This window comes from Diabrotica virgifera, chromosome 9 (genome assembly GCF_917563875.1).
Source record: "Diabrotica virgifera virgifera chromosome 9, PGI_DIABVI_V3a".
Taxonomy (NCBI): domain Eukaryota; kingdom Metazoa; phylum Arthropoda; class Insecta; order Coleoptera; family Chrysomelidae; genus Diabrotica; species Diabrotica virgifera.
This window is the reverse complement of record NC_065451.1, coordinates 219,926,439-219,951,110: the sequence shown is the minus strand read 5'-3', so window position 1 is coordinate 219,951,110 and position 24,672 is coordinate 219,926,439. Positions and strand designations below refer to the sequence as shown.

General features: G+C 32.9%; 3 protein-coding genes across 3 annotated transcripts in view; all 3 read left to right on the top strand.

Annotated features, from left to right (window-relative positions):
• The window catches only part of LOC126892059 (cathepsin L-like proteinase), a 28,480-nt gene extending 23,143 nt beyond the window's left edge, over window positions 1-5,337 (top strand). Inside the window, exon 5 of the mRNA XM_050661494.1 lies at window positions 5,019-5,337. Within this exon, the coding sequence (XP_050517451.1) occupies window positions 5,019-5,266 (248 nt within the window). The 3' untranslated portion in view covers window positions 5,267-5,337. The remainder of the gene's footprint in view (window positions 1-5,018) is intronic.
• LOC126892058 (cathepsin L-like proteinase) overlaps window positions 1-24,672 on the top strand; it is a 153,698-nt gene that overhangs the window by 95,157 nt on the left and 33,869 nt on the right. The gene's annotated exons all lie outside the window — the stretch shown is intronic.
• Window positions 9,240-17,183, top strand: LOC126892061 (cathepsin L-like proteinase). The gene is made up of 5 exons (XM_050661497.1): window positions 9,240-9,462; window positions 10,829-10,922; window positions 11,295-11,633; window positions 12,414-12,693; window positions 16,813-17,183. The coding sequence occupies exons 2-5, from the start codon at window positions 10,839-10,841 to the stop codon at window positions 17,058-17,060; spliced, it is 951 nt and encodes a 316-aa protein (XP_050517454.1). The 5' UTR covers window positions 9,240-9,462; window positions 10,829-10,838; the 3' UTR covers window positions 17,061-17,183.

Here is a 24,672-nt window from a genome sequence, read left to right as displayed (position 1 = left end):
CAAAAACTACTTAACTACAAGAATTAATTTTACAAAAATAATAACATTAACATACACCAACAAACAACAATAATAAACAACGTAACAACTATAATTAATTTTACAAAAATATGAAAATTATAATAAATGTTTAAAATACTCCCCGTTTTGTTGTAATAATAATTGACACGATATTGATATCCTAACGATTATTTGAGAAGGATACAATTTGCAGAATGGTATATAGAAAAATGTAATGAAAATCCAAATTTTTATTCTAAGGTAATATTTAGCGATGAAGCTCGCATATCCAGTGCAGGAATATTTAACCGACACAATGAACTATATTGGAATGACTCAAATTCCCACTTAGTTCAAGGGATCAGGAGGCAAGGCAGATTCGGTTTTAATGTTAGTTGTTTTGTCAAGCATAATAAATTAGTTTATCACGTATTTGACGATAAACTAACATCTTAGAAACCAATCTAAATAACATTTCTGATGAGTAATATTTGGCTCCGACATTTTGGTTCCGACAAGATGGAGCACCTGCCCATAATTCAGAATTCGTTGGAAATTATTTAAATGAAAAATTTCATAATCGGTGGATTGGAACTTATAGTCCTGTTAGGTGGCCCCCTCGTTCACCAGAACTAAATCGTCCTGATTTTTTTATTTGAGGATTTTTAAAAAACAACATTTATGAAACTGAATTTAACACAAAGGAAGAATTATTGCAAAGCATTCATCAAGCATTTAGAAAAATAAAACCAGTGCATAATATGCACTGCATGTACTCAATTGTGTAAGATCTGTAAGAAAAAGGTGTCAGTTATTATTACAACCAAACGGGAAGTATTTTGAATATTTATTATAATTTTCATATTTTTGTAAAATTAATTATAGTTGTTACGTTGTTTATTATTGCTGTTTGTTGGTTTAGGTTAATGTTATTATTTTTGTAAAATTAATTCTTTTAGTTAGTAGTTTTTTGTTGTCGGTAAATTCGTTATTCCTATTTTTTTAAGTTGATTGATTTTATTTTTTCTAAATAAAAATGTCAAGGATTGGTACCCTAGTATTAAAATGTTAAAATACGTTACCGAGTGTTTTATTTTTAAATGTCTTTAACCTGACGTTAACTATAAACAATTTATTTGCACGGTAGCTCCAACAACTGAAAATAGATATATGATATGTCATATCGGATGAAAGAGAATTAAAAACGTAAGCGAAAAATGTCAAAATATACAGGGTGTCCCATTTAAAAAAACATAATTATGGTTTATATTTCCTTAGCGAGACCCCCTAAAAAAGTTTTTTGTACGCCACTGAATCCGTCCATAATATATCTATCAAAAGTTCCTATAAAGTTTTTTAAAATTTTTCTTAATAAAGAAGATCTGTAACTCTGTCGTTTTCGACATTTTTCAATAATCGCCCAGTATTTCGATAATGTGAAGAGCTATTGATGATTTGATTGGACAATCGTTACTTTAACGAAAAAAGAAGTCATGACATCCTAACTACTTTTTTTCTATCTCCTCTAGTTTTCGGTATACACTGCAAAACATACCAATTTGGGACACCCTGTACACCGCTTTTAAAAAAGCAGTTTTGGGAAAAAGCGTTTAAAGTTCTGACAATTTTTATTTTTAATTTTTCTTGTCTGACAAATCAAAAGTGATGCACACCGGAATATATTTTTGAATCGTGTAATAATTTACAGAAGAGAAGGGGAACATTTGTTGAACGTTTCTCACTACGCTCAAGCGCGCTGTAGCGAAGCTGCTGCAAAGTGAGTCGGAGGTAGAGATATTTAACACGCTGTATTTCCGGTAGTGTTGCTCCTAGCGATCCGAAATTTTCACAGAGTATTCTTGAATTTATGCAATTTCATTTAAAATAATAAAAAAATTCAAAATTTCTGATTTAAAATTTTCGAAAATCTAGTAATATAATTAAAACGCCCTTTGAAGTCCGCTATTGATATCAAAGGAAAACATATCTTCTTGGCAGTAACTTGGTCCTTAAATATTTGGTATACTGTAGCTCCAGAGAAATGGTCTCCCCAATCTTTTATTGCCCCAGTTTTTGGTAACAACTTCTTCTTCTTCAGACGTTGGCCGTCATCATATTTACAAGTTCCTGAAACCTCTCTCTATCGGCTGCTGAGCGAAATAATTCTTCTACCGTGGAACCACACCATTGTCTAATATTACGCAACCGTGAAAGTTTCTTTCGACCAATCCATCTCCCTCCACTTTTCCCTGTATTATAATGCGAAGTAGATGGTATTTAGGTCCTCTAATTATATGGCTGAATATTCTGTTCTTCTCCTCTTTATGATGTTTATGAGCAGAAGTTCTGAATTCATCATTTGGAGAACATCTTCACTGGAAGTATGCGAAACTTACAATATCTTTAGGATTCGTCGATACCACCACAATTCGAATGCTTCTAATTTATTTAGCATTGTGGATTTTAACGTCCATGTCTCACAACCATACAATAATATAGACCACACGTAACATTTTAGGACCTTCTTGCGAATGTTCATCGACAGGCTTCGGTTACATAAAACTGGTTTCCAGGTCATAAAAGCCTTACGTGATATTTCAATCCTGGTTATTATCTCTTCATCACACTCGCAATTTGCATTTAACCAACTGCCAAGGTATTTAAAATGGTTTACCCGTTTTATCTCCTCTCCATCAACAGAAAGTACACCTTGATCTACAATTATCTTTCAAACTGCCATCCACTTTGTCTTTGAAATATTGATTTTTAGTCCACTTCGATAACTTGCTCACTGACTAGCTATACTCATGTCTGGAGATCTTCTAAATTTTTTGCAAGAATGGCTGTGTCGTCAGCTTATCTGATATTGTTGATTACTTCTCCGCCCAGTCTTAGGGTGCGTTCACTACGAAGAGCAAAGGATGGTATCCTAGCCTAGAGCATGGTGTCATACTCTTCATATTCGTGAATTCTCGCATTTAAAATAATGTATTTATTTTACCTGGCGATCGAAAGTATATTATCGACCGCTATGTAAAATAAATGCATTATTTTGAATGCCAGAATTCACGAATATGAAGAGTAGGATACTATGCTCTAGGCTAGGATACCATCCTTTGGTCTCCGTATTGAGCACACGCTTACTCCTCTTGTCTGTAGTCCAAAGCCCAGAGCCGGCCCGAGGGCCGTGCGAGCCGTGCGCCCGCACAGGGCGCCAAGGGTTTGGGGCGAATTTCCCCCTCCCCAAAAAAAATTAAAATGCGATAAATTATTTAAATTGTGTCAATTTTTTTTCCAATTATTCATTCATTTATGATGAATTAGTAATATTTCAGAAAGCCTTAGTAAGTTTTAATTTTATTATAGACAAATAATTTCAATGTTCAGAATCATCCAGGAGGTCTAAAATTTCTTCGCAGCATCACCACATCGTTGGAATGTTCTAAAACAACACGTAACAAACTTGACCTTAAAACCTTTGAGTGAGACTAGGTGGGAGACTCGAATTAATGCGGTTGTGCCACTGAGATATCAGCTTGAGGAAATCTATGACGCGCTTTTTGAATGTAGTCAAGACCAAAAAAAGGCTAGACGCATATGCAAGAAATACAGCTAGAAGTTTGGCCAAAAAGCTGAAAGATTTCCGATTCATCTGCTGCTTAGTAACGTGTCATATGCTTTTGTTTAAGATAAACCTCATAAGCAAGAAACTTCAAGAGGTTGACATGGACATAGCAAACTCTCTTGCTTTGATTTCTTCAACGAAGCAATTTTTTCAAGAAACAAGGAGTTATGCAGGATTCAACAAAATATTAGTCGATTGCAGGGAAGTGGCCGAAATGATTGAAGTTGACCCAGCATTCCCTAAAGAAAGTGAACAGCGGCCGAGAAAAAGAAGAAAATGATTTCTTATGAATCAAGTGAAGAAACAGTTCTTGATCTTGATATCTTGTTCAAAACTAAATTCTTCTACGCGGTCTTGAATCAGTGTATCTCTTCTCTAGGAGACAGATTTTAGCAGCTTCAAAACTATCATTAACTATTTGGGTTTCTACATTCAAAGACCACAAGTAATGACAAAACCTTATTAAAATGCTGCAAGGACCTACACATTGCTCTCACTGATGGCCAGCACAGTGACATTGATGGTCTTTTAACTATATTCTGAATTAAAACTTGTCAACAGCATGATTCAGAATGTCGAAAAAGAAGACAAAGGCAAAATCAAAGGCCCAGTTGACATGTTGAGCTACTTAGCAGACAACGGATTTGTGGAGAGCTTTCCTAACCTGTGTGTAGCACTACGAATCCTTCTTACTCTCCCAGTGTCTGCCGCGAGTGGAGAAAGTAGTTTCTCCAAGTTGAAAATAGTAAAAAATTATCTGAGGTCTTCCATGTCGCAAGACAGATTGGTGTGACTAGCTTTGATATCAATTGAGTTTGCAGTGCTCGAGAATATTGATGTTAATGCAATTGTAAATGAATTTGCCCAGAGAAAATCTAGGAAAGTTAACTTTGTTAAACGTAAACCATAAAAACACAATGTCATGTCTCATTGCTTTACAAGGCCTACCACTGTATTTCCAAAGCTCAACATTGTCATTTTCAAGTTTAATTCAATTTCAAGTTCAATTCTTATTAATTTAAAACTATTTTTTCATTATTACGTTTGATAAATAACCATAGTCATTAAATTTGTATAACCATTTTCCAAACTGTATTCAGGACTTTTAAATAAAATCTAATTGTATAACTTGTCAACTTAAGTTCAAATAAAACATGTTATATACTACCTACTTTACTTTTACAACCATGATTTTGCTATAAAGTGGAACTTTTGAAAACCAGTTGCCCCCTAGGGGGCGCCATAATAGTAATTCGCACGGGAGAAATATTACCCACGGGCCGACTCTGCCAAAGCCTCCCTAAAGATCTCTTCAGAGTACAGATTAAAGAGAGTGGGTGACAAACACAACCCTGTCGCACTCCGGTAACAACTATATTTCGTTTATTTTTAGCTACTGTGGGACCCATATCTTCTACTGTCGATGCATCCACATGGTCATTGTATGCAGGAGGTATCCTGGATGACACGAATTGTGGAGATTGGCTCAATCATGCTGTGCTTGCTGTAGGTTATACCGATGACTACATCCTGATCAAAAATTCTTGGGGTGAAGACTGGGGTGAAGAAGGATACATAAAGCTAGCTCGAGGGCATAACATATGCGCAATTAACGAAGATAATTCCTATCCCGTTTTGTAAATTTTAAATTTAAATTTGGACCAACAACAATGAAAAATGTGATATAAATGTATAATAAACTAATAATAGTACCATGTTTTTCTTTTCTTTCCTCTTTTGTGTTTATTCCTATTAAAATAGGAAGAAGTTGAATGCTCGAATATTTGAATTTTACGGAAGTAAAAGGCAGATATAGAGCACTGAGTTTTATTAAATCTTGAAAGCATACTTTTGTTCTTAGAGCATCTTCAGGGGCATTTCGTTAAAAAAGGAAGGTATCCTCGAATGTCATTAACATTTTTTGTCTGAATTCTTCTTTTTGATGTGCCTATCCGTGAGGAATGTTAACGATCATCATGGCAATCTTCACTTTATCTGCAGCAACGCGGAAAAGCTGCACAGATGTTGTGTTGAACCAGGTTCTGAGGCTCTTTAACCAGGATGTTCTTCTTCTTCCTGGACCTGTCTGAATGGTGGCAGCTATATATATTTTCAAAAAACCTTTTTACCACATACTGGTGTAAGGCGACCATACATTACATTATGTTATATTATAATACAATACAAAAACAACTTAATCTTAAATTTAACTAATAACTTCTATACATTTATATTATGTACAAATTTGACCCATTCCTTCTTACTTCTAGCCACCGTCCTAGCTTCGATCCACGTTGTTCCCCTTTTCTCGATTATTTTGCTTATAGTCTGGGCTGATTATCGGAGAATAGGCGACTTCTGGGAAAAGTTATTTACCAGCAATTTTATTGCTGGAATCGAATCTTATGATTGTATATATTAATAATCTTCTTCTTTAACTACCGTGCCCAAATTTTTAGGCGTGGGTAGCTTCCATAACAATTTGCCGATATCGTTCTCGATCTTGTGATGTAACAATTGATCTGCTGATAAGCCAGTCCATTGACGAAGGTTTCGGAGCCATGAATATTTCTTTCGACCAATTCCTCTTTTTCCGTCGATCTTTCCATTGAGGATATTAATAATATAGGTATGCAAAGTCCGCAGATAGTGTGCTACTTTTTTTATAAACAAAATGGCGCCCGAAAATCGTATTTTTTTCAATTTTTGCTCTATAACTGCAAAGATTTTAACTTTACACCAAAAACACTCAAATAAAAATTCACCGTAATTAAATTTTGCATAGAGATATGTTTTTTCCGATTTACTTCGACGAAAACTTTCCCCGGAAAAAGCGGGTTTTTCCAACAAAATCTTTAATTTTCAACTAAACATTTAGGTAAGTAATTGTTAATCAATAATTAAATAACTTGGTAATGTAAAAGCCCTTTTTTATAGATTATAATTCCATACGACGATTAAAATTGAATGAACAATTTAGCAACAATTGAATTGTTAATTAAAAATTTACGGTCGCTATAATAACGACAATAATTATGATGCATAAGAATAATTATGATTTTTTCATAAAAAGTCACTATACCTATCTAATATACTTTACACAATTGAAATTGGGCTATTTAAGCGGCCTCAGGAATATTTTAAAATTATAAAGAATGTTTTGACTTATAAACAAATAGAATATCTCGGGAAGTGTTAAACTAAATTAAATTGTAAAAACGGTATTCTAAAAACAGCGGCAGGATGCTTCTTTTAAAAGAAAAAACGTTTAATTATGATGAGTAGAACCTGAGATACAACCGGTCAAATTTGATCGGAATTTACGGCAAAGATATAAACAATAGGATCATAATTTTCAAACCATCACCTTTTTATTTTTGTCCTCTTTCTCTACACCAATTTTCATATCCTTAAAGTACTCATAACATATATTATTATAATAAAAACTATCGATAATACGTGTGAAAATTGCCAAAAATAGCAAAATTCCAATCAAAAATTTCAAAAAAAAGTTTCATTTGGACAATTATGCCCACAGGATTTAATTGATATATTTTCAGAGCATTGCTTTTGATAATAAAGGTATTTGTATTTGCTTATTTATGATTTTTCTATTTATTTCCTTTTCCTATTTTATCCCGATAAGGATCAACTAAGAGATACTGAAGCCACGAGAAAGGATAAGTGTAACCTAAGATAATTTAGTTAATTTTCTATGACAAAAAGGCACCCTGAGATTTCTCCTTAAATTTTTTTGTATAATTTGCGTCAATCGAATAATTAATTAAGTAAATATTAATTAATATAAAAGTAAGAGAAAGCAGATTATAACAATATATAATTCATATTATAATCAAACTGCCAACAAGTGGGTGAGCAATTAACAGAGGATAGAGGAGTGAGACAATTTTGTTCTTGGTGTTACGTAATGTACTTTTAAAATTTTCGAAAGCGTATTAGTGTATGACTTAGATGGTTTGTGGACTTGATGTTAATACGAAAAGAATAAAGTGCATGGTAGTCAGTAAGCGCGACATACTAAATACACGGCTTTTGGTTAACCAACAACCAATTAGCAGATTGGATAGCTACACATGCCTTGGTACCAACACTGACAGCCAATGGGACCACTTTACTGAAATCAGACAACGCATAGGAAAAGCGAGATCAGCGTTTGTAATGATAAAGTCTCTTTTCACAAGTCACGAATTACAACTTGGTACCAAAATCTTTATCATCAGATGCTATGTATTTTCTGCGTTATTGTACTGAGTAGAGGCCTGTACACTTTCCGAAACTTCTTTAGGAAATTCGATGCACTTGAGATGTGTTGTTACAGACGCATTTTAAGAATTTCATGGGTGGATCGTGTGACTAATGGCCTATTATAGTTTCGTAGTATTAATGCAAAGGTAATGAGGTGAAAAAAAGAGCTCAATTTGTGTTTAATAGATTATGAGTAATTTTTCGGTAAAGTAAGTGGAATGATAAGAAAAGAAAGATCCTTATCTTATTTTTCAGAATAATTATTATAAATTTTAGTTCAAAGGTAAAGTACAAAATGATAATTTTGTAACGGGAGTTTTGCAGTAACTAAAAATTATGTTTCACTTTTTTGGTATATACTGATGGCATCCTGAACTCTTCCTCTTTCAAAAATGAAGAACCATTTTCAATTTCGTTGCAAAACGAAAATACAGCCGAACCATATTCTAGTCCAATCAGAGAGTGCATCAAGCACCTCTACCGGTTTCGAAACTTATTAGTCTCTCATCGGGAGGCACATATGCTGCTCTCCCTGATCCAACCAAAACAAACCCCAGCGTGCAGTCCCGGATTGCAACGAACGAAATGGCATAGATGCCCTAGCGGCAACTGCTAGCAAAAAGACTAAGTTTTTACTCTAATGGCACATAAAACAACATAATGCTATTCTACATCCCACCAGAATGGAAACAATGGGAACCTTCTCTGGTTACACCTCCGAGGCTTCTACAATTTGCAAGCCATACGGATGCTGAGACTAAGGAAGATGAGGGAATTCCACAATTTATAATTCACGTCCCATCTGCTCAGCGCGGTAAAGTTCCAACGAGAATGGTTCCCTTTGTACTCTTATCAGAGTAAATGTAAATCAAAAATGAATAACCATTTGAAAATAGTTATTCATTTTCAATAATTTTCAACATATGTGCCTCCTGAGGAAAGACTAATAAGTTTCGAAACCGGTAGAGGTGCTTGATGCACTCTCTGATTGGACTAGAATATGGTTCGGCTGTATTTTCGTTTTGAAAATGGTTATTCATTTTTGATTTACATTTACTCTGATTAGAGTACAAAGAGAACCATTCTCGTTGGAACTTTACCGCGCTGAGCAGATGGGACGTGAATAAATTGTAAAATTCCTTCATCTTCTTTAGTCTCAGTATCGGTTATGGCTTGCAAATTTTAGAAGTCTCGGAGGTGTAACCAGAGAAGGTTCCCATTATTTTCATTCTGGTGGGATGTAGAATAGCATTATGTTGTTCTATATGCCATTAGAGTGAAAACTTAGTCTTCTTTCTTCCTCTTTCATATACCTAATACCCGAGAAGTAGGAATTTTATTACAAATAATCGATGAATAAGATTTTTACCTGAAATCGATGATTTTTTGAAGATAGACTGGTGGAATAGTAGCCAGAATTAATTAATTAAAAAAAATAAATGGTCCAATGATTAAATACTTCCATTGAAGTCATCAATCAACAGTAAAATCTAATCTGATAAGCTTCAACAATTTTATAAAATAGTTTAAATTTGTCAAAACACACAATTTTTGTAATTGTCAAGAATAAGGTAAGTGGTTTATAATTTTATATTAATATCATCAATTAACGTATATTTGTCCACTGCTGAACGTAGGCCTCCAGTAAAATTTTCCATCTATCTCTATCTTAATCTTTTTGTATCCAATTTGTGGTGATGCGCTTTATATCATCTGTCCATTTAGTCAGTGGTCATCTTCTTGTAGGCCTCTTGTTTTGGTCGTTGTTCCAGAATCTTTCTGGTGCATCTATCATCGGTCAATCGGGCAACATATCCGGCCGAAGTCCATTTAGCCATGGCTACTTTTTCAACTGCATCCGTGGCTCCTGTTCTTATTCTAATTTCTAGGTTTTGCAGTTTATCTTGTCCATTCTTTTTTACACTTCTTCCTTTCGGTTTTAAACAGACTATTTAGAGCGGCGGTCAGCAAGATCTGCATAGTCATGATTAGTCTCAACTTTCGATAGAAGATTGATAATATCGGAAAAGAAATGAAAGGCAGAATTAAAAAAAAAAGTCATCAGACCAATAATGACATACGCGGCAGAAACACGACCTGAACAGAAAGGACAAAAAGAATGCTAGAAACAGCAGAGATGAAAACATTTCGAAAAATCGATGGTAGGACACTGTGGGATAGAGCTAGAAGTGCAGATATACGACGGAGATGCAAGGTGGACAACATTAATAACTGGGTGAAAAACAGAAGAGTAGAATGGAACGACCACATAAGCCGAATGACAACAAATAAAGTAGTAAGGACGGCGAGAGACGGTTCCCCAATAGGAAGACGATCAGTGGGAACATCACGAAAAATATGGAATGACAACTTACTGGAGGCACATTGAAAAACAGACAGTGTCATGCCTACACAAAAAGATGAAGATAGAAGATTGATGGAACTTAAAGTAGAATAATAAATCTATTATTGGTCCATGTGTATTTATGATGTCACGTCAGGGTTTTCAAATCCGCCTAGTTTTCTATAAGGAGTTTTAATCTCCTATTGGTATCAACTAATTAATTAATTAATTAATTAATTTTCAGATCGATAGATACAGCTACCTTTAAGACATGTAGGCATATATAGCTTTAAAATGGGCTTTCCAGTTTTGTCTAGCTATAATCTACCGTTTTAACCAATGTTTTTGTTACCAATTAGTTTTTATTTCTTTCTTTTTGGTCTAGTTCTCTTTCTTATTCTGCCATTTCTGTACTAGCTGTGAATAAAAACTCTTCTCTAAATTTCAAACTTTTTAGTTTATTCAGTATACTCAATTCATTATAAACAAATATTAAGTATGAGTCTGTTATTTTTACACCATATCTCCATAATTTGTTATTTCCATAGTGTGTTAAAGATTTTGTTAACAATATTTGGATATTTTTATTTCAGAAAGGTCACAATGAGAGTGATCGTTGTTATTGCTTGCCTTATTGTGGCAATCACTGCCAAATTGAACGACTATGATCACTGGGTCTTTTTTAAGGTAAGAACAATTTCGTATAATTGTTAAAGTAAAAATTACGGTCAAACCCGCTTATTAGAATACCGGTTAAAGGAATATCCCGCTTTAAGGAATAGAAATCTGTGGTCCCGAAACGTTTCTATTAGCTACCAATTATCGATTATTAGAAAATCCCGGTTATATGAATACTTTTGCTTGGAAAGAAAGCTATTCCAATAAGCGGGTTCGACTGTATACGAAAGATAACTGCAGTAGGTACATGACGTGTAGTAACCTGAGTAACCCTCAGAGGTCAATACTTGGTTCCATTTCATTTCTGCTGTCGGCCAGTTAGTATTAATTTTTTAATTAATAGTACAAGAGGTAAAATACTTATTTTGCTTTGATTTTAAGGACAAACATTCAAAACACTATAAGATCACAGAAGATAAGCTAAGATTCCAAATTTTCCAAAATAACCTTCGCCAAATTGAAGAGCATAACGCAAGATATGCTAGAGGAGAAGTAAGATGGTTCAAAGGTGTCACTCAATTCGCCGATTGGACCAAAGAAGAGTTCAAGGCTTTATTGGGACGCCAAGCTGCTTCCAGACCCAAGCGTAATGAAAGTTTGGGAGTGTATATGGCCGATCCAAATGTTAATGTGCCCTCCTCTGTTGATTGGAGAAATAAAGATGCAGTACTACCTGTAAGGAACCAAGGAATGTGTGGGTCCTGTTGGGCTTTTAGTACCGTAAGTAGTTCTTTAACGTTATCTCATCTTCTTTTTCTTAATCTTTAACCTGATGCAGGAATCGTGATATCATGAAGCTAAGCTATCAGCTGATTTTTATCTGCTGTATCTGTAGTTATTTTCTGGCATTTCCAAAATTTTTCCATACAGAGCTTTTTACAAATGCTGACCGGCGCTTTATTGCTTCAGTATTAGTTATTAGTTATATTAGTGATATTAGTTATTATTATAATATTAGCTATTTTTTAGTTACTAAAGAGCCCAGATACACAAATTCATCTACAACAGCGATCTTGTTTATCATCTTTAGATGATTTTGATTATTGTTAGCTCTGTCAATTATCATTATTCTCGTTTTTTTTTCTGTTTATTCATAATATCCTTCTTTCTTCTCTATTACTCTTAATGTTTTTAGCGGCATTATGCAATACAGATTTAGTTTTTGTCCATATGTTTTTTGAGGATTCATCTGGTTTTAATGATTTTTTGAAGTAACAATTCTTCTGCATTGCGGCACTTTTGTATCGATTGTTGTATCTTAGATGATATGTATTTCTTGATTTTGGACTGTTTCTTAGCTTCATTCAGAATTCAACTGATAAAAATTGATAATTGCTATTACAATAATTACCTGGATAATTCTTAACATCATTAACAACACTCCTCCAAGTTTATTATCCTTTATTTCCCTCTCTAATCTAACTACTAAGTTAAGTGTATATCTATATATGTATAATTCAATAAACATTAAGTGAAACAAGAAACACCATACTTCTCTAGGTTGGAGCTCTGGAGGGACAGGTAGCAATTCACCAAAAACAAAAAGTTCCTTTGAGTCCTCAAAATCTTATCGACTGCTCTAAAGAAAACCTTGGTTGTGAGGATGGAGACCAAGTGAAAGCTTTCGAATATGTTCAGTCGAACGGTATTAGCTCCGAAGAGGATTATCCTTATATGGTAAAAGATCAGGAATGCAACAAAAATGTCAAAAAATCGATCGCTTCCATCTCGGGATACAAACATCTAAATCCAACGGAAGAAGATTTAATATCAGCTATAGGTATGTATTTAGTAGATGAATGTATAAAAAAGTGTAATTACAAAAGTTGTAGATCTTATTACCAACAACTCTATCATTGAACTGTTCTCCATTCTTGTTTTTCTTTGATTACCGTACCCAAGTTTTAGGCGTGGGTAGCATCCACGACAATTTGCCGATATTGTTCTCTATCTTGCGCGGCACGTAACAATTCATCTTCTGATAAGCCAGTCCATTTACGACGATTTCGGAACCATGAATATTTCTTTTTACCAAGTTCCCCTTTCCCCTTAATCTTTCCGTTGAACCTTAGCTGCAGTATCCAGTATCTCCTACCTAGCATTATGCCCCAGATATTCAAGTTTTCTCTTTTTTATCATTTTCGTCAAGTCACCTCTGCATTGACATATTTTGTTCAAGACTTCTACGTTTGAAATACGTTGAACCAAAGATATTTTGAGCATTTTACGATATGACCACATCTTGAAGGGCTCTAATATGTTCATAATATTAACCTTCATGATCCATGTTTCATATCCATATGCTAATCAAGGATACAGGTAATATCTTAGGAACTTGAATCTTAGTAAGTTCTGCTGAGAATTGCATAGTAGGTATAAATCCAAGTTTCATAAATGCTCCTCTTGCCATTTCTATACTAGTTTTAATTTCTTTATCAGGATTTAGTATCTCATTTATCCAACATATATCGTGAAGTATTATGCTTTCATTTAAAGAACAGATTGGCTAATTACCAATTAAAAATCCACTTTGAACACAGACTCCTCAATCATACTAAATACCCAAAATATTTAGGTGTGACACTCGATAGAACGCTAAGCTTTAAAGAACATCTTACAAAGACGACTGCAAAACTTAGAACACGAAACAATATTATACAAAAGTTATGCGGTACCACATGGGTTCCTCAGCGACTACACTTAGATCGACAGAACTGGGACTCGTTTATCCCGTTGCAGAGTATTGTGCACCGGTATGGCTCAACAGCCCACACACCAAACGCGTTGATGCCCAACTAAACCAGGCTTTGCGTATTATATCAGGTACAATCAAGGTCACGCCAACGTATTGGCTACCAGCACTAAGCTACATAGCCCCCTCACAAATCCGTCGAGAACATGCCCTTGTCAGGGAGTATAGAAAAATTAACGCCGATCCTGTGCTCCGCTCTCACGTTGGTATTAGCGACAGAGACATAAGTAGGCTTCGTTCAAGAAAAAACCCTCTGGATTCTGCAAGGATACTAATTGAAAAGAATTTCGAAATAACCGACCGTTGGACAGAAGATTGGGAGAAGAATGCTCCACCTGAAATCCGAAATATGCCATGTATTACAAGCAAGCCAGAGGGTTTCAATCAACCAAGATGGATCTGGGCGACACTAAATAGAATTAGAACCAACTGTGGTAGGTGTTCTGACTCACTTTTTAGATGGGGAAAAATACCTTCTCTAAATTGCGATTGTGGTACTGAAAGACAAGCGGTTAAGCATTTGGTGGAGGAATACCCCATCAGATCGTACAGTGGCAATTAGTCAGATTTTTTATAGCCATACGCTAAATAATAAATATCCAACATCCTAGGTGGTATTTAAAATGATCAACTTTTGTAATCGGCTGATTTTTGACAATCAGTTGCATGGATCCAACTGTAACACTTGGTTTTACTGTTTGAATATGTTTAATAAGTGACTTAAGTTTTATGGAGCTAGGCTAGCTGGAAATTCAAGGGACTTTATAAGTGAACTCAGGGGAGGATCAGGCCGTATTTGCACGCCCGAAATAAGACGATACCTAATGAAGTACTGGAGTGTTAAGAAACTAAATTAAAATAAGGAAAGAAATGAAAAGGAAAAGAACTATTGACCAAGAAGATATTCAGAAGTAGTGTTGAGCGCCAGGGAAGGATTTTATGAATTCTTCGCCGAGTGACTTACATTGCTGTACCTAACCAATACTATTAAATGGTAGGATAATAAAACATAAGTATGTACAACCAACAAGTTTAATGAAAAAAAAATACCTATAACCCCTATATACAATTTTATACAAACTAGCTAACCATCTAACGTACTAGACTAGTACACTACTGTCGATCACAAAGGTTTTACAGAAGGAAAAAACTATGTAGTGAATTTATTATATCTATACAGTTGATTGATTCAAATTGGTAGGTATACTTAACGAAATTTATTATTAATGAAGATTACAGTATTGGTTGACAATCTCGTATTTGTTCGGTGGTGACAAACCTGAGTATAATACCTGACACATGAAATAAATGTTTTAAATAAGGGAAACAAACTTCAGATAATGTGCACAATATCTTCACAGTAAGTTTATAATCCCCAGACTATTGTAAATGAGGGATATAATAGTGAAATATAAAATTTGTTGAAAAATCTGGAATATCATATATGTTAATTATCTTTTAAGGGAAAAAATGACGATATATTATTATTAGAATTATTTATATGTTATTGACATGAAAAAAAAACAAAATAGAAAATTGTAAAAATATTATTAGAACAAATTGAAAGGCAAATTTATTTATAAAAACCTGTTGATTCTTCACAAGCGACGGTGTGATTCGTTTCCAACCTCCTACGAGGGTGACGATTGGAGACCCAAGAAAGATCCTCTGGTTTTCCCGACCTTAGGGGTGGAATGTACTTGTCTCGACGAGGAGATCCTTAGTAGTACCAAAAACTTAACATAAACTCCATACACATATCCAACAAAAATTGACCAAAAATTCCAAATTATTACTTCTTCATTTACAGAAAAACTAAAGACAAATTGGACTCATCTTCTTCTTCTCCAATGACTAAAATAATACAAAAACCTTTGGTCAGATAGTTTACTTTTTTTAGTACACATGGAAAGGGCATATAAGAAAAAGGTATAAAACCTTGTCATAAGAAATGATATAAAAAGGTAAAGTCGAATGACAATCATTGAATTATATGGTTGACCTTCGATAACCTTTGACTTGAAATCGGCTTTTGAGCAACATGTGAGGAAATATTTGGAACAAATATACATGGATATTATAATATAGGATTATTTTATAGAATTTGATAAATGAGAAAATGGAAATGTCATGAATTTTACTTATTTGGGGTGAAAAAGTAATTCTCCGAATTTTTTTCCTATCTGTAAAACTTAGATTAGTCGTATACAAGCATTGAAAATCGACTTGTTGAGTTATAACATTTATTTTAATAGGGTACATCTAGTATAAGGAACAGACAAGGTGGTATTTGCCCCAGAAAGGGGAAGAAAATTAGAAGGAAAAAAAATTTCTACATACCCGGTGCTCTTGTAAAAACCAACGAAACTCCTCTTCCTAAATCTCACCAAAACTAAGACACAACCTCTAACTTAACTTATTCTTCTAAAAAAATCAATTTCCAACATAAATCAAATTCTAAAAAGCAGCGGTCATTGGAGAGTACCGATTTACCGGAGGCTTCGAAGAGAGAAGGGAGTGCCAAGTGAAAATCTTTGACATTGTCAAATCAGTTCCGCGGACATTCCTTGACATATTGCCAACTTACCAATCTCAATGTTACCAGATATTCCATCAAACCCTACTCAAAATCAACGCAATCTATCATACGACCCGCTGTATAATTGGTTGCATACCATTTAGTAACGATTAGAACGCTGATCGTTACACAACGTCTTGTTTAATAATCACAAATAACTTTGTCTTTGATGTATTTATGCCAAGACCGTTATTAGGGCATTCTCTAGCGACTGGATATATAATATAAGTATCTTCGATACTTTCAGCCATGATTGCTGTGTCATCTGCATATCTATATATAGATTCGGGTTAGAACGTCCTGCAACATTGTCCGATGCCCAATTGCCACCGAATCATATCATTACAATATTGTTCACCCACCCCCCGTTCGCTCATTGATCTTCTAACTCCTTCAATCCAAGATTTCTTTGGTCTTCCTTGTTTCTTGTGTTCCGGTGGTATCCATTTAGCTACTTTCTTTGGTATCGTTTCTTCTGGCATTCTTTGAACATGCCTATCTTCATATCTGATGTTGTTAATAGTTTATCATTCATAGAAATCATTTCTTAAACCCATTTTTATTTTTAGCTACCGTGGGTCCAATCGCTGTCTCCGCCGACGCATCTGATTGGCCATACTACGCAGGGGGCATCTATGATGACAAATATTGTGGAGACAATATCAACCACGCCATACTTGCTACAGGTTACACTGATGAATATATTGTGATAAAAAATTCTTGGGGAGAAGAGTGGGGTGAAGATGGTTACATGAGGATAGCAAGAGGAAAAAATATATGCCACATTAACGATGACAATTCTTATCCGATTTTGTAAATTTAAAAAAAAAAATTGTTATTGCCATATAAACAATTAGAAATTGTGAACTGCAAATAAAATAAACTTTTTAAATAAATGTATATTCTAATAAGTTTTGTAAATAAATATCATATTATAGTATGCGAAATATTTTAATTTATCATCATCATGATTCCACTGGGTTCACTGCTGGACATAGGCCTCCCTCAGTTTCTTTCAATGTTCTATACACTGTTTCCCACTACACATTCCACTTCGTCGGTCGATCTGTATTTGCGGATTTTTGTGCCAGCGTTGAAGTCTCTGCTCCATAAGTTTGTACGGACAAAACACATATATAGTTCAGAGAAATAAGGAAAAAAAATATCCTGTTAATGACACAACCCCCTTCAGGCCGAAATCAAATTTTTTGAGTAGTATTAACATCTATATTAGTAACCTATATGTTTCCTGCAGTCGATTTTGATGATATACAGAGTTATAAACAAATGAAGATCAAAAAACGGTAAATTTTCGGTTTTTTCGTCTATTACCAAAAAGTTAAGCATTTTCAACAAATTTAAGAGTCAGAAACTCATAAATCGTATAAAAAACTTCAATATGGCATTCGCTGAATATGTCTATCCTTACTGGTTGCTTAGAAAATTGCAAAATAAATCATAAATTTCGAGTTTTTATAAATGTTGATAACTTATGTAAAAATTAACTTAGAACCTTCTTATTACATGGAATGCTGAGACTTCTGGTGCCTAAATCATACCCTAAATTTCAAACCAACTGGTCAAATAGTTTAAAAGTTATTTAATTATTTGTTTATCCCAAATTAATTTTTTTTTGCAACATTATAAGTCAGAACATGATGAAGTTACAGTAATACTTTGAATAGTTTATGAAAGAAGAAGATTTACACTATTATTTTAATTAAACAAAATGACAAAAAATAATTCTAAGTATTGCAAAATTATTTTGCAATAACATGTGAATTAGAAAAAGGACAATTGTTTTTTGTAGGGCTAACTTCGTCTCTAATTATCCTAGGACAATTGTTTTTCTTTCTAAATGTGTATAAAAATTCAGTCTTTCTAAATATAAAAAATAATTTTTCTACGGGTAACGGTTAAAAAGTTATTCTAATTGTTTATAAGTAAGCAAAAAATCGACATGTTTTTGCAAAATAATTTTACACTGTTTAAAATTCATTTTTGTCATTTTTTTTTTAATTAAGTTAGTAGTATAAATGTTCTTCTTTCATAAACTGTCCGAAGTATTACTGCAACCTCATAATTTTATGACTTATAGTGTTGCAAAAGAAATGAATGTGGGATGAACAAATTAAATAACTTTTAAACTATTTGACCAATTGCTTTGAAATTTAAAATATAATTTAAGCACAAGAAGTCTCAGCATTCCGTGTAATTAAAAGGTTCTAAGTTAATTTTTATCTTAAAATTTTTATCTTTAAATCTTAAAATTCGCCTCATGAGATGTTACGTGCTGTCAGTTCTTTTCTATGGAATGGAAGCTTGGACACTGAAAAAGATCGATACAAGGAAAATAGAAGCATTCGAGATGTGGATGTACCGCAAGATACTGAGAATATCGTGGACAGAGAGAGTGACAAACATGGAAGTGTTGCGAAGGATGCAGAAAGAAAAAGAACTTGCGCTTATTATTAAAAAGCGCAAACTGCAATACTTGGGACATGTAATGAGGGGACAAAAGTACCAGCTACTACAATTAATTATTCAGGGAAAAATAATAGGTAAAAGATCCATTGGCAGAAGAAAACATTCATGGTTGAAGAATTTAAGGGATTGGTACAAGTGCAGCAGCTGCCAATTATTTCGATCTACGGTATCAAAAATACGCATAGCCTTGATGATAGCCAAACTTCGGAACGAGAACGGCACCTGAAGAAGAAGAAGAAGTTAATTTTTACATAAGTTATCAAAATTTATAAAAACTCAAAATTTATGATTTATTTTGCAATTTTCTAAGCAATCAATAAGGATTAGTGCGGCCGATATGTGAAACAATTGCACATTTAATGATACAAGTATATAATTTGGACCACATATACTACACATATAAAAGTTCAAATTTAGATATGGGGCAATCTCAGATTTTGCCTTTTACAAAAATGGCGGGCATTCAAAATGGCGACTATAAATATGTGTTTAATACTACCATAACTTTTGAACGAAGGGTCCGATTTCAACCAAATTTGGTATATAGGTTCTTTTTTTAATTTACAAGATGGATGTGGTGAACCAGAAGAATCGGTTTACCAGAAATTGTGTTTTTACTAGTTGTTTATGTAAAAATATGTTTATTTTTTTCAATTTTTTCCCTCTGTATATATTAATTTTTCAAAAAGGTAATACCCCAATTGCAAAAAACATAAAAATATTTTGTAGAAAATATTTTGAACTTTTTAGTTATGTTAATTACCATTTAATAAATGCATAACGTATCTTCACATGTACCCTATGTGTGGCCGATTCGTGGAAATATTATAAGAATTATTGTGCATGTAATGGCAGAAGCATATAATTTGGACCAAATATACTACACACATCAAGGTTCAAATTTAGATATAAGGCCATCTCAGATTTTACCTTTTACAAAAATGGAGGGCATTCAAAATATCGACTATACATATGTGACTAATAGCACGATAACTTTTGAACAAAAAGTCCGATTTCAACCAAATTTGATATATAGGTTCTTTTTTGATGTGTAAGACCAAGATCTTGAACCGGAAGAATCGATTTACCAAAAGTTGTGTTTTTCCTGATTTTTATGCAAAAACATGTTGTTTTTTACCGATTCTTCCACCCTGTATATATTAATTTTTTTAAAGTTAATAACGGCGTTGAAAAGAGCGTAAAAGAATTTTCTAGGAAATATTTTGAACTCTTTAGTTATGTTAATTACCAATTAATAGATGCATAACGTATCTTCACATGTACCTATGAACCTATGTGCGGCAGATTCGTGCAAATAATATAAGAATTATTGTGCATTTAATGGTAAAAGCATATAATTTGGACCACACACACTACACATACAAAGATTCAAATTTAGATATGAGGCCATCTCAGATTTTGTCTTTTACAAAAATGGCGGGCATTCAAAATGAATCTTCCGCACATAGGTACATGTGAAGATACGTTATGCATTTATTAAATGGTAATTAACATAACTAAAAAGTTCAAAATCTTTGCTAAAAAATATTTTTACACTCTTTTCAATGACAGTATTATTTTTTTAAAAAATTAATATATACAGGGTGAAAGAGTTGAAACAAAAAACAACATATTTTTACATAAAAAACAGTAAAACCACAACTTCTGGTAAACCGACCCTTCCGGTTCAAGACCTCGATTTTATTCATCAAAAAAGAGCCTTAATGCCAAATTTGGCTAAATCGGACTTTTCGTTCAAAAGTTATCGTGCTATTAGTCACATATGTATAGTAGCCACTTTGAATGCTCGCCATTTTTGTAAAAGTCAAAATCTGAGATGGCCTCATATCTAAATTTAAACTTTTGTATGTGTAGTATATGTGGTCCAAATTATATGCTTCTACCATTAAATGCACAATAATTCTTTTAATATTTGCCAGAATCTGCCACACATGTTAAGATACGTTATGCATTTATTAAATGGTAATTAAAATAACTAAAAAGTTCAAAATATTCCCTAAAACATGTTCTTACGCCCTTTTCAATGGTGGTATAACCATTTTAAAAAATTAATATATACAGGGTGAAAAAATTTCTTACATAATATAAAATGGTTTTACATAAAAAACCAGAAAAAACACAACTTCTGGTAAACCGATTCTTCCAGTTCACGACATCGATCTTGTAAATCACAAAAAGAACCTATGTCACACATAGTGCTATTAGTCACACATGTATAGTCTCCCATTTTGAATGACCGCCATTTCTGTAAAAGGCAAAATCTGAGATGGCCTCCTATCTAAATTTGAACGTTTATATGTGCGGTGGACCAAATTATATCCTTGTATCATTAAATGTGCAATTCTTATAATATTTGCACGAATCTGCCGCACTAGATAGATATATTCAGCGAACGCCATATAGTGGAGTCACTGACGGTGGATATGAGCTATTACCTCCGATTTCGTTGAACCTTCATCGATTTTCATGAAAATTGGTGAGTAGTTAGAGGATATCTTAAGGAACTAAGGTGACATGGTGCCAACTTGCGCTTTTATACTGGGGGTGGATGCCACCCCTTCTCGCGGGTGAAAATTATTTTATTAAAAATAACCCCACAATTCGACAGAGGGACAAAATTAAAGCAAAATTTGTTATATAAAGTTATTAAAATAAATCAAAACTTTTGAGTTATTAAAGATCAAAGATTTTAATTTTTATTTAAGAAAAATGCATGTTTTTAACCAATTTGTCATCAATAAGTCAAAAAGTGTAAGTTTTTACAAAAAAGTTATTATTTTCAAAATTGAAGCTAATAAAAATTAAAATAAATCCCTTACTAGAAAAACCTTTTAATGTTAACTAAAAGTGAGTTATAGGTAATTGAATGTATATTTTTTTTGGCGAGCAAAAAACTCTAAGTATTCAAGCTGAAATAACGGGAAATTGATGCATTTTATAACATAAACTTATTAATCATTTGTCAAAGTACTTAAAAATATCTATCAAATGAGCTCCCGAACATGTTGATAGCGTTAAAATTTATGCTCCAAAATTTTTTCAATATTTATCTTTTAAAAATTTTTCCAAAAAATGTTATTGTTTTTTTTTTAATAACTCCGTTTGTGTTTAGGATATTAGGTTCATCTAGAAACTGTTTGAAAGTTAATTCCAAGTGCTACTTAATCACGTTAAACCTAATCTTCTAAACCCCTTACTTTTTTAAAAAATAAAATGTTAAATGACCCCGGTTGCATGGTTCCCACAGAAAAATTTAAGATTTAAACGTTTCTATCTCGGTTATTTTTTACCCTATAGAAATAGTAAAACAGGTAAAATATTTGGCACAGAGAAAACTAAAATTTGGTTATATATAATTTTTTACGTATATTGAGTATTTTTGGAGTTATTATCAAAAGAATATGAGAATTACAATAATTTTAAAAATAATGATTTTTCTAAATTATATCTTTTTTTCAAAAATATGAATTCTAAACCTGTCAAAATGATCGAAAGCATTACGTATCTTAATATAAAGGAGTTTTTGTAAGGATTACTATAAATTTTAATTTTTGTGGAAATGGCGTATGTTTTATTTTTCACTTTTTCCTAAAAACTTCGAAACGGTCTTTTTATTTTCATTATAACTTGCTTAATTTTGACGCTAATACCTTGTTCTGAAGCTCATTTGATAGGCATTCCGAAGTAATTTGACAAATGTTTAGCAGGAATATTTTATACATTGCATTGTTTTCCCGTTATTTAAGCTTGAATACTTAGATTTGAGTACTCGTCGAAAAAAATACATATTCAATTGTCAATTACTCACTTTGAACTAACATTAGTTTAGTTCTTTATGTGAGGAATGTATTAAATTTTTTATTATCTTCAATTTCAGTAATAATAACTTTTTTGTAAAAGCTTATAGTTTTTGATTTATACGTGGAAAACCGATTTAAAACATGAATTTTTTTACGAAAAAATAAAATTTTTGGTCTTTAATAACTCAAAAAGTGTTGATTTATTTTCATAACTTTATATAACAAATTTTGCTTATAATTTGTCCCTCTATAGGCTTATAGTAATATTTTTAATATAATAATTTTCATCCCCGAGAAGGGGTGGCATCAACCCCCAGGGTAAAAGCGCAAGTTGGCATCATGTCACCTTTGTTCTTTGAGGTGTCCTCTAATTACTCACCAATTTTCATGAAAATCGATGGAGGTTCAACGAAATCGGAGGTGAAAACCTTCAGTGACTGCACTAATATTGAAGTTTTTTATACGATTTATGAGTTTCTTACCCTCAGATTTGTTTAAAATGCTTAACTTTTTTTAATAGACGAAAAAAGCGAAAATTTACCGTTTTTTTATTTTTATTTGTTTATAACTATGTATATCATCAAAATCAGCTGCAGGAAACATCAAGGTTACTAATACAGGGTGAGGCAAATAAAGGGCCTATTAGAAATATCTCGAGAACTAAAGGCAATAGAATCATAAAAATTGGAATAAAGGGGTTCTAAAGGATGATCTATTAAATGAAAATATTTTCATCTCTTTGCAACTTCCGGTTATACCGGAAGTTGCTTATAACTTCGTTTTTTTAAATGGGACACCCTGTATATTTTTACATTTTTGGATTCTCTTCGATGTCTTCTTTCTTAAAATATGAGGTTTTGTAATATTATACAGGGTATTTTAAAAGATAATTACGTTTTTTTATTAATTTCGTAGCAAAATTAACACCCTGTAGAATTGTAGTAGTTTGACATATAAAACTCTACTTGCGTTAAAATGATTTTTAATATACTCTACTATTGTTAAGAATCATTAGTATAGCTAAATTTTTAATTTTAGTATACAGGGTTGGTCGAAACTCGGAATGAGCATTTTCTGAGTTTTCTTAAATCGAACACCATGTATTTTAGTATTGTAATGAAATGATATTTTATGGTACTTTTTTATTTCTTAAGCATTCCCTATACCTAACTGCTTTAATTTGTGCTTAATTGTTAATCGCACCAACAATCTTAACTAAGTAGGTATTTCGATAGCTAAACCATTATTGGTAATTTTAAGGACCAGTCTGGATTAATATGTATTTATTTCTGAAAAATTATTTGGGATTGAGTATTTTCACGGCCAACCTTATAAAATTTTACGTGTTTTTTGTTGCAATTAATGTTTAGCTTGAATCACCAATAACTCACAAATTAAAGCAGTTAGGTATAGAGAATGCTTAAGAAATAAAAAAAGTACTATAAAATATCATTTCACTACAATACAAAAATACAGGGTGTTCCATTTAAGAAAACTCAGAGAATACTCATTCCGAGTTTCGACCAACCCTGTATACTAAAATTAAAAATTTAGGTATACTAATGATTCTTAACAATAGTAGAGTATATTAAAAATCATTTGAACGTAAGTAGAGTTTTAGATGTCAAACTACTACAATTCTACAGGGTGTGAATGTTGATACGAAATTAATAAAAAAACGTAATTATCTTTTAAAATACCCTGTATAATGTTACAAAACCTTATATTTTAGGAAAGAAGACATCGAAGAGAATCCAAAAATGTAAAAATATACAGGTTGTCCCATTTAAAAAAACGAAGTTATAAGCAACTTCCGGTATAACCGGAAGTTGCAAAGAGATGAAAATATTTTCATTTAATAGATCATCATTCAAAACCCCTTTATTCCAATTTTCATGATTCTGTTGCCTTTAGTTCTCGAGATATTTCTAATAGGCCAGTTATCTGCCTCACCCTATATAGGTGTCCATACTACTCAAAAAATTTAGTTTCGGCCTGGAGGGGGATGTGTCACGAGAAAAATCTTATTTCTCTAGACTAATACAGCTATAACCCTTCTGCTTGAGACACATGGGAATGGAACCCGGCTCCAACGGTTCATTGTCTTATGTATGGTCCTAT

Bases quoted from the DNA above. Each gene is read 5' to 3' on its own strand.
- LOC126892061 (XM_050661497.1), top strand. From the start codon at position 10,839: ATGAGAGTGATCGTTGTTATTGCTTGCCTTATTGTGGCAATCACTGCC. The intron at 10,923-11,294 runs GTAAGAACAATT...TTTGATTTTAAG, and splicing joins ATCACTGGGTCTTTTTTAAG to GACAAACATTCAAAACACTA. The intron at 11,634-12,413 runs GTAAGTAGTTCT...ATACTTCTCTAG, and splicing joins CCTGTTGGGCTTTTAGTACC to GTTGGAGCTCTGGAGGGACA.